At 44.9% G+C, this 10,149-nt stretch overlaps 2 protein-coding genes across 2 annotated transcripts in view; one reads left to right on the plus strand and one right to left on the minus strand.

The window, feature by feature from the left end:
- Positions 1-4,969, plus strand: part of LOC105520146 — a 10,339-nt gene extending 5,370 nt beyond the window's left edge. The window contains exons 5-7 of the mRNA XM_011953764.1: positions 341-448; positions 550-676; positions 3,606-4,969. Coding sequence (XP_011809154.1) covers positions 341-448; positions 550-676; positions 3,606-4,115 — 745 coding nt within the window. The 3' untranslated portion in view covers positions 4,116-4,969. The remainder of the gene's footprint in view (positions 1-340; positions 449-549; positions 677-3,605) is intronic.
- A 2,379-nt stretch (positions 4,970-7,348) lies between these two features.
- Positions 7,349-10,149, minus strand: part of USP32 (ubiquitin specific peptidase 32) — a 233,496-nt gene continuing 230,695 nt past the window's right edge. Inside the window, exon 34 of the mRNA XM_011953649.1 lies at positions 7,349-9,610. Within this exon, the coding sequence (XP_011809039.1) occupies positions 9,437-9,610 (174 nt within the window). The 3' untranslated portion in view covers positions 7,349-9,436. The remainder of the gene's footprint in view (positions 9,611-10,149) is intronic.

A 10,149-nucleotide genomic window follows, 5' to 3' on the forward strand; every position in this document is an offset into this window, starting at 1 on the left:
TTGTATTTTTAGTAGAGACGAGGTTTCACCGTGTTAACCAGGATGGTCTCAATCTCCTGATCTCATGATCAGCCCACCTCGGCCTCCCACAGTGCTGGAATTACAGGTGTGAGCCATCACACCCGTCCAATGCTGACATTTTTCAAGTCAGCTATGGAGTTTGAATTTTCTTCCAAATTTACATTGGTTATTTCCCCAGTTCAAATTAGGCCTGACTGATTTCTCTTTCTCTTTCTCTTTCTTTTTTTCTGAATATGTATCAGTTATGGATTGAGGCCTAGCATTTCCACTACCATCCAGAGGAGAGATGAGAAAACCAGAGTTGGGCTCTTAACCCCAGGGGAAAAAACAACGGGCTGCTCTGGAACGCTGCAGAGTCAGGGCTGAATGAATGCAGGATCGGGGCAGGCAGCCGGGAGTGTGCCGGCCGCGTGACGAGCCTGCCATGGTGTCCGGATGGACATGTGGTATTTGGTTTAAAGCCCACGTTACTGGGGCATAAACAGCTGGGGATAAATGATCAGACTCAATTGTTCTTTCCTTTCCCAGGAAAGGCCAGGAAGGAAAAGGCCCCAGTTTAAGGGAGAAGGCATTGTCCTCAGTGGATGAAGCACAGTCAGGTAGCCCGGTCTGGCAGGGGGCCAGTGGGGAGCACGAGTTTCTCATGACTGCTGTGGTTGGTGGCTGCCTTCACAACAATAGCACACTGGACCCCTGTCCTTCCCATCCTGCTTCTGAAACGATCACATCAATGTTAAATCCCTGATAAGATACTTTCAGATACTCCAAAGTCCAGTTTGGAACTACAGTCCTTGCTTGACTCAATCCGGAATCCTTTCTCCCTCCCTGGTCCCATCTCCCCATCTATTCCCCCCACAGTTCTTCTCTCTATCCAGCTACTAAGGTCCCTCGGCCATCAGAGGCAAACAGAACAAACCTAAGACATCACTCTCCATCAAGAGGCCTGCATGACTCTTTATTTGCACCAGAGTTTCTCATCTTCCAGGAATAAGAGGAGGAGCTGCTTTGGGGACACCCACTTCCTCTCCTTACATAACAACACACTGCATTTGCACAAGTGTCCTTGGTTGTAAAGGGTTCCACACTCACTTTCTTATTCAGGGCTTATTACAAGAGTCTAAGGTAGCTAGGATCATGACGACCCTGATCCCTTGTCAAAGATGAGGCCACTGAGGCTCAGGTAACTACCGTTGTGCCAGGAGTTGCTAAGTGGTGGATCACAGACTCCAGTTCAGGGGGAGATAGGGTGGTAAAGAAGCAGCTGGATGAACCTGGGTTTGAATCCAGCTCAGAAACATTCCATCTGTGTGACACCACAGGCAAGTGACGTAACCTGATTGAGCCTCAGCTTCCTCATCTAGAAGAAGGGGTGATCATGCATCCCTCATATGAGCATTTACAAATCATGAGTGAAACATGCATAGCATAGCATGGGGTTTGACAGATAGAAGTCCAATAAATGTCTAAGCCCATCTCCAGCGTTTCTTCCAGTTCCAAGCTCAGGACTGTCCTTTAAGCCAAGTGAACATGTTTTGGATGATTTAGCCCTCTCCTTTCCCCTATCCGTCCGCAAGTGAGAGGATGTTTATTTGCAGCTCCGTGCTGCAGAGAGCTCTGCAAACAAGGAGGGGCAGCAGTAACTTTCTCCAGCTGGCACAACAATGAAAGGCCACAGGCCCTGGGGCTGCTCCCTATGGATGTCCAGTCTTGGGTAACAGAAGCCAGGCAGCAGGCTGGCTGCTCCGGGCACTCCCTGTGGCTTCCTCACTCTAGCTGGCTACCCAGTATACTGACCAGGAAAACGGCCTTTGAAAAGGCCCACACTGTGGTCACCATGATTTCTAGCAGACCAAATGAGTGTTTTCCTGGTAGCACTGTCAACTCCTCTTGCTGGAGACAATTCTCTGGGAGCTCCTCAGGCCCTGCTAGAGCACTGTGTGCTTGGCTTTCTGAATGCTTAAAGGTGACAGGTGCTTTAGCGGACATCCAATCCACAGCGGTTGCTCAGGCAGCACCACACCTCAGGCAGCAACTCCAACCTCATCTGCTTTAGCTATGGGTCCTTCAGGTAAATGTGGCTGGAATGGCTGGAAGAAAGGGTCGGGTCTCAGTGTTGTTTCAAAATAAAAGCTGAAGACAACTCCCTCACTATTCACAGGGGGAACCGAGGCACAGAGGAGGCAAGTGACCCCCAAGGTCATACAATTCTGCCAAGTGCAGAGCAAACACTGCGGACTGCACTCCTGGTCTACTGCTTTTCCATGGCGTCAGCTAAGATGACTGCTCTGAACCTGGGGCTACGGCAGCCTCTGATGATGACCACAGGCATCTCCTACTCCATTCTGGAGGTTCCCTGTTGATCTCTAATGTGGAAGTCCCCCTCTTCCTCCCCAGTTTGTAATCGCAGTGGGCACTGGGGTTTAGCCATCAGCAGCAGAGGATCCTGCTACAGATAACTGAAGGGTGGTACTGAAAAAATCATCAGATCAGCAGAGAAGTCATGTCCCCTTATCCCCAGGGCCTTGGACGGTTCCTCCAACCAGGCACATGTCTCCTTCCTGGGCTGCACTCACCCGTGACTGGGCTCCTCTCTCTGGCATGCCTCCTCCCTGTCAAAGTTATTCTAGGTTTTCCCTCTTCTGTCTCCTTTTTTCTTCCTCCTCCACTTCCTTCAGTCTTCCTGGGGCATTTCAAGCCTGGCACCCATCTGTGAGTTCCTCTTGGGCTTGTGGTAAGGTCTAAAGTTTGTTATCAAGAGAAATTCCAGCCAAAGCAGATTGTGAATATGAAAAAGAGAGAAATTACAGCAAACAGAACTTATGCTTATAATAAAATAGTCTAGGGCCGGGCACGGTGGCTCAAGCCTGTAATCTCAGCACTTTGGGAGGCCGAGACGGGCGGATCACGAGGTCAGGAGATCGAGACCATCCTGGCTAACACGGTGAAACCCCGTCTCTACTAAAAATACAAAAAACTAGCCGGGCGTGGTGGCGGGCGCCTGTGGTCCCAGCTACTCGGGAGGCTGAGGCAGGAGAATGGCGTAAACCCGGGAGGCAGAGCTTGCAGTGAGCCGAGATCAGGCCACTGCACTCCAGCCTGGGCGACAGAGCGAGACTCCGTCTCAAAAATAAAATAAAATAAAATAGTCTCAAATAGAAATGTATGTGCCAGGCGTGGCGGCTCACACCTGTATTCCCAGCACTTGGGGAGGCTGAGGTGGGTGGACCACCTGAGGTCAGGAGTTTGAGACCAGCCTGGTCAACATGGTGAAAATCCGTCTCTACTGAAAATACAAAAATTAGTTGGGTGTGGTGGCGTGTGGCTGTAATCCCAACTACTTTGGAGGCTGAGGCAGGAGAAACACTTGAATCCGGGAGGTGGAGGTTTCAGTGAGCCGAGATAGTGCCACTTCACTCCAGCCTGGGCGACAAGAGTGGAACTCTGTCTCAAAAAAATTTAAAATAAATAAATATGTAAATAAAATAGATATGTACTTATGCAAACCATAGAAAAATGTGTGGCAACCATCCCAAGATACCTGACAATGTGAAATACTTTTATTACAACTGGTCTGACCTTCAAAGGCCTTCATGGCTCCTGCCTTGCTGTTATCGTCTATGTTCCTCTTGCATCTTCCACTCAGCACGAACAGGCTGCACTGCCTCCAAAACGCACCACTTGAATCCTGCCTCTGCTCCTTTGTCCATCTGAATCACCCTCTCCATGTTTCTGACCCTGCAATCCTGATCTCACTTCATGAGGCAGTTTGCTTCCCTTTTGCATTTAGCTTTCCCCGGGATACACTGTCAACAGCCTACCGTCTGATGTCATCAGTCAGCACTTCATCAGAGACAATTATGTCTACAAAGCTTTTGGCTAATTACTGTCACTCCTCCTTACACATGTGCATATGCATATCATCTTTCCCTAATGAGACTGGAAATAATGATTCATTCCCTGGAGGAGTGGTTTCCATAAATGACCAACCCACTGACCAGTGCAAACTAGCTGTGAAAGAGCTTCCTCTGAGGAACTTATTAGATGCAGATTCTTCGACTGCATGGGAGAGGAGGATCTCACAAATCTGGGTGTAATAGACACAGGACATTAGGTGTAATATGGGCAGGACTCTGGACTCAGCGTATCCAACAAGCTGCTGGCTGATTGTGATGGTGCCGACGAATTGCCAGGTTGGGAACTGCTGCCGCCAGAGAACCTAGCAGAAAGCTGCCAGGTGCTCACTCCCCTATTGTTTGGGTGCATGCCTCCTGATAATGAACTTGATCATAACATTATTGTTATATGATGCCTGTATTGTTTCCTTAAGTGAGGGAAGAATGCTTTTGAGTACCTAATAAGTGGCAAGCTCTGTGCCTACTTACATACATGATCCATTCCTTTTAATAACCTTTGGAAATAAAGTGGTATTTTCACTAGGCATTAGAAATCCGAAAACTTTCGTTTACAGTTGTTGCAACAGCAGAACTAGAATTTGACCTCCGACATAATGGGGTCAAAATCTATGACCTTTCTACTTACCAGGGGGCATGAACTGCTGGTTTGTATCTGGCTTGCAGATACCTTTGTTGGGCAGCACAGTGTTCAAAATTTTAAAAATTTACCAACACCTCTAAACTGGATACTTTGTATTAATATCTGGGTTTCTGGCTTCTCTTCATGGGAAAAACAAACAAACAAAAAGGTTTGGTGAACACTGGGGCCCACATTCCTGCAGGGCAACAGTCACATGGAGCCTTTAGATGGGCATGTGCCTAGAACTCACTACAGTCCCCATCACTCCCTATTCTCTTACATCCTATTCCCAACTAGGTTCTCATAGGCCTGGGTTTGTGATTGCTGCACACTTATCTACTCTCTTGCTTCCCACTGGTCAGAAAGTCTGGCAAACTTAAAAGGCCTCTTTTTGTTGCTTTCTCCTTTATGGATCTCTGATCACAGAGGTGTGTGCATTTCTGACCTTGTGATTTCAATACTAAGGAAGCTGTTGGTACATTATCAAGGGAAACTGGGATCGCTGCTCCCCAAGTTACACATTCTGGTGTGTCCTAGTAAAATTCTATATTCAGCCTCCAAACTAGCTGGGAAAAATGTGGCAAATCATCTTACTTGCTCCAATTCAATGGTGTTTAGAAGTAAGAAGTCACTGTGAGCAATGCCACCAAGTGGTGGAGAGACTCCATGCTGAATCGCCACCTTTAGCCAGAGAGGCTGGGAGGCTCAAGACCTCTCAACGCACAGGGCCATTCAGAAACTAGAAACAAAGTGCTTGCCCATCTCCCGAGGCTGGTCCTTCCAAGGCTTTTCTTTTGAGACAAGGTCTCACTGTCACCCAGGCTGGAATGCAGTGGCACAATCGAGGCTCACTGCAACCTCAATCTTCTGGGTTCAAGCTATCCTCCCACCTCAGCCTCCAGAGTAGCTGGGATGATTACAGGCATGGGCCACCACATCCAGTTGATTTTTTTTTTTTTTTAAGAAATGAGGTCTCGCTATATTGCTCAGACTGGCCTTGAACCAGACCATTTTTAACTTTTTAAAAGACAGCCTTGGCCAGCCATGGCAGCTCACACCTATAATCCCTGCACTTTAGGAAGCTGAGGTGGGCAGATAGCTTGAGCCGAGGAGTTCAAGACCAGCGTGGGCAACATGGTGAAACCCCGTCTCTACAAAAATTAGCTGTGTGGTGGCGCACATCTGTGGTCCCAGCTACTGGGGAGGCTGAGGTGGGAGGATGATTGCTTGAGCCTGGGAGGTCAAGGCTGCCATGATTACCCCACTGCATTTACAGCCTGGGCAACAGAGTGAGACCCTGCCTCTATTAAAAAAAAAAAGAAAGAAACCTAAAAACAGACTGGCACTTAAAAGAGTTGTGCTTCATTTTTTGACTTTCTGTATTAATTTTCTGTTTGTTCCTTTCCTTAAACAAGCTGCCACGGCTGCTGATTCAACATGTTTCATTTTATACCTTTTTTTTTTTGAGACGGAGTTTCGCTCTTGTTGCCCAGGCTGGAGGGCAATGTCATGATCTTGGCTCACTGCAACCTCTGCCTCAGCTTCCCAAGTAGCTGGGATTACAGGCATGCACCACCACGCCCGGCTAATTTCATATTTTTAGTAGAGATGGGGTTTCTCATGTTGGTCAGGCTGGTCTTGAACTCTCAACCTTAGATGATCTGCCTGCCTTGGCCTCCCAAAGTGCTGGGATTACAGGCGTGAGCCACTGGGCCTGGCCCATTTTATACATTTTTAATGTGTATTCTTGTTTTTGGAAAATGTGAACAGAGGGCTATTAAAACTCTTTTAGAGTCGGTAAAGAGGTAAAAAAAAACAACAACAACAACAAAACAAACCAAAAAAACCCTCTTTGTAAGATAGGACTGAATATCGTTGGACTGAGCACTTACCAAGCAACTGTGCCAGGCATTTGTGTCCATTTAATTCTTACAAGCCCGAGTGTACAGTATTTTAATTTTATAGGTGAACAAATAGAAGCCGAGGGTGAAGGACCTACAGCTGTCACCTTCATTTCTTCTCAACACTGCCAACTGTCTCCTTGGATCTCCCAGACAGACAACTAGGGATATCTGGCTTCTTGGTGGCCCCTACAAACCTAGAGTCATTTCAAGGCATTATGCAAATGAGCAGCTTTCCTTCTCTTCCCCTCATCTCCTGATCTGCACAAAAATGACTGTAGGACCCCCTGTAGGTACCAATGTAGGCACCAATCCTCAGTTTACCACCTGCTCTCTACTTGCTTCCCTGCCATAACTTTCTAAAAGGGATGTGAGCCATGTTTAAAGTCACCTGGTCACTGCAGGGATCTTGTTCTACCCTCTACATCACTGGTTGCCAACCTTTTTGGCACCAGGGACTGGTGTCGTGGAAGACAATTTTTCCACGGACTGGGGGGGACAGGGGGAATGGTTTCAGGATAAAACTGCTCCACCTCAAATCATCAGGCATTAGATTCTCATGAGAAGCGCACAACCTAGATTGTAGCATACACAGTTCACAATAGGGTTCGTCCTCCTGTGAGAATCGCATGCTGCTGCTGATCTAACAGGAGGCAGAGCTCAGGCAATGGGAGCGAGTCAGAGCGGCTATAAATACAGCGCGCCGCTCACCTCCTGCTGTGCAGCCTGGTTCCTAACAAGCCATGGACGGTACTGGTCTGTAGCCCCGAAGGTGGGGAATCCTGCCCTACAGAGTTGCCAGCCTCAGAGATGAAGCATCCCCTCTGTAAGTCAGAAAGAAATTATTCAAGTAGGAGAATTAAAACAGGATCACAGAGAGGGAGGCTGAAGAATTTGACTTTCTGGGTTTACTCATATGAGGAAAAATAACACATAGAGGCATCCACAGTATTTAATTTGTTTGGATAATAGTTACAGATAAACAGGTACACCCCATATACAATTACCAGTACTTTTTATACAGTTCATATTTCAGTACATCAACACTATTTTATTTACACTCTATTTATGTACATTAACATCTTTCTAATGTCAGTGCATTGTCAACAAGGTTTATACAGTAATTTACAAGGTGAATGTAGTTAATAGTTAATTTAATAAATTTTCTGCTAGTTCATGAATTAAAAAAATTAATTACAACCAGTATAACAAACACAGATCAAACAACATTAGTAGATTGTGCTACCTGCTTAAATAAAACATCTGTAAAGAAATTATTTAAAATCTTCCACTTTTTAATGGGACATGTCCAGGTAGGAATGGACAGACTTTATATACTGAAAATCTTGAAACTATAAAGTATGCATTTTGTCTGACTTTATTACATTAGACAATTGAGGCCACTCCTACCTACTTGCAATTCTATTTTCTCTGAAAAGGATTTCACTTTAGGTAGCCATTTAAGATAACCTTTCCAAATGCTTTGAGAACTAGATATTAATAGTTACTGGCCTCAGATATCAGAACACAAATGCTTAGTTACATTGGTAATTACTACCTATGAGGAAGAAAGGGTAGTGGAATCTGACAATTAATGAGAATCAACTTGCAGGATCTAAATGAATAAACAAAGACCAAAAATAAGGTGAAACATTTCCTTCAAGTATATATTAAAAAACTACATGAAAAAAATGCTACCTGAAATAAATAATATTTATACTTTTGTTCCAGTCTTGAATAATTGGAGGAAAAAATGAAGTAAGCAAGGAAACATAACTTTCAATGGCTACTGTAAAATTAAACAAAAAAGACAAATATCAAAATAAAAAAATTACTGGACATGCAAACAAAGTAAAACTAAAGTTGACTTCCTAAAACCACCAATTTCATTAAATATACTTATGAACTCCTAATGTCTGGGATGTGTTTTGTTTGTAATTTATAGCCCTTAGAGCCATCAAATACACACAAGCAAGTTCATCTGCATGTGTTCTCTCTTTTTTAAAGTGCAAAGCAAACACGGAAAAGAACAACCACTAATTGTGAAACGCGATCTAGCTCCGATGCTGCTTACCTTCCCAGAAGCTCTTGTTGCAACATGTGCATGTGAAGATGGTGCAAATATTGGCAACTGCCTCCCTTCCCTCAGCATGGGCGGGGCCGGGGGTGCAGAATACATTTCTGAGGATACTTGAAGTATCCTAAATGTAAGATGCCTCTGCTGGGAGGGCCATGGTAGCTGGATTTCCCAGGATGCTTTTTCTTTCTACTGGGTCTTCTACTGGGTCTCTGAGTGGAAGGCACATAGCTCTTAAGAGAGCCTGCCTTTCAGACTGACCACTATATGCCCCTGCCACCAATGACTGGTTGTGTCTCAAACATAAACACAATAGCAAAAATAAAAAGCAAGAAAGACAAAGAAAGGGTAGCGAAACAGTTTTAAAAATAAATGGAAAAATCCTCGTCCATGCCATAAGAATCATTTGCACACCTTCATGATCTTGCTTTCTCCGTCTTGTCAATATAATGGAATAAAACTTCAGGAAAAAGGAGGTAGCATATCATGTCGTCCCTAGACAACATTATAATTTTTTGTTTTTTACTTTGACTCCAAGGAAATCTTTAATATTTGTTATGATTATTGGTAAACTCTATACTCACTACATATTTGTTCATATCTGGACAAGCACAAATTGAATTCTTATTTGGTCCCAGGTGGCTGGTGCCAAACCTTTTGTTTACAGGCTAATGGTGGGATCTGCCTGAAAGTTCTGTATTGGAGAGCTTGTATGAGACTTCAAAATAAAATTCTTACTACTCTTAAAGTTAACTATTTTAATTAGAATTTTTATTTTGTGCTTCAGGGTCACAGGATAAAATAACTACATTTAGCTTGCCTTTCAGTGACACTTTTGCCAAATGTCAGCTACAAGGAGTCATCTCCCTCACCACCAAGCTGTCTAGCAGCCAGAGTGGTAGCTTTACTGTAACACACAGTACTTTTTGTAATCAGACTCAAAGTCTTCATCCATACTGCTTGTGTCTGCCATCTTTTTGCCGTCAATCTTTGGCAGAAATTGTGCATAGTCTATCCCCTGCTGCTCATAGAAAAGAATGTAGGCAGAGTCGGTATCAATTTCATCAGGGTGAAGTTCCTGAAAGGGCAAGAAAAACCTTTTTAACAAAAAGCCATCACTATTATGGCTCTAAATCCTTACCAGGAAAGGGAAGACCAACCCTCTGCAATTACTAAACCTGATTGCTTCCAATAAGCTCACTAGTTTGGCTGTCTCACACCTGCCCCTTTAAAATGAGCCCCATTATTTCCAATGTTTGCTTTGGGGAAAATATTTTGACCATAGACAAGCCAAAAAAGAATGACCTAAAATCCCATCAAATTCTATTTATTTATTTATTTATTTTGAGACGGAGTCTCGCTCTGTCACCAGGCTGGTGTGTAGTGGCGTGATCTCAGCCCACTGCAACCTCTGTCTCCTGGGTTCAAGTGATTCTCCTGCCTCAGCCTCCCGAGTAGCTGGGACTACAGGCGTGTGCCACCACGCCCGGCTAATTTTTTGTATTTTTAGTAGAGACAGGGTTTCACCATATTAGCCAGGATGGTCCCAGTGTCCTGACCTCATGATCCGCCCACCTCAGCCTCCCAAAGTGCTGGGATTACAGGCATGAGCCACCG

The sequence above is a fragment of the Colobus angolensis genome, unplaced genomic scaffold (genome assembly GCF_000951035.1).
Source record: "Colobus angolensis palliatus isolate OR3802 unplaced genomic scaffold, Cang.pa_1.0 Scaffold37, whole genome shotgun sequence".
Taxonomy (NCBI): Eukaryota; Metazoa; Chordata; class Mammalia; order Primates; family Cercopithecidae; genus Colobus; species Colobus angolensis.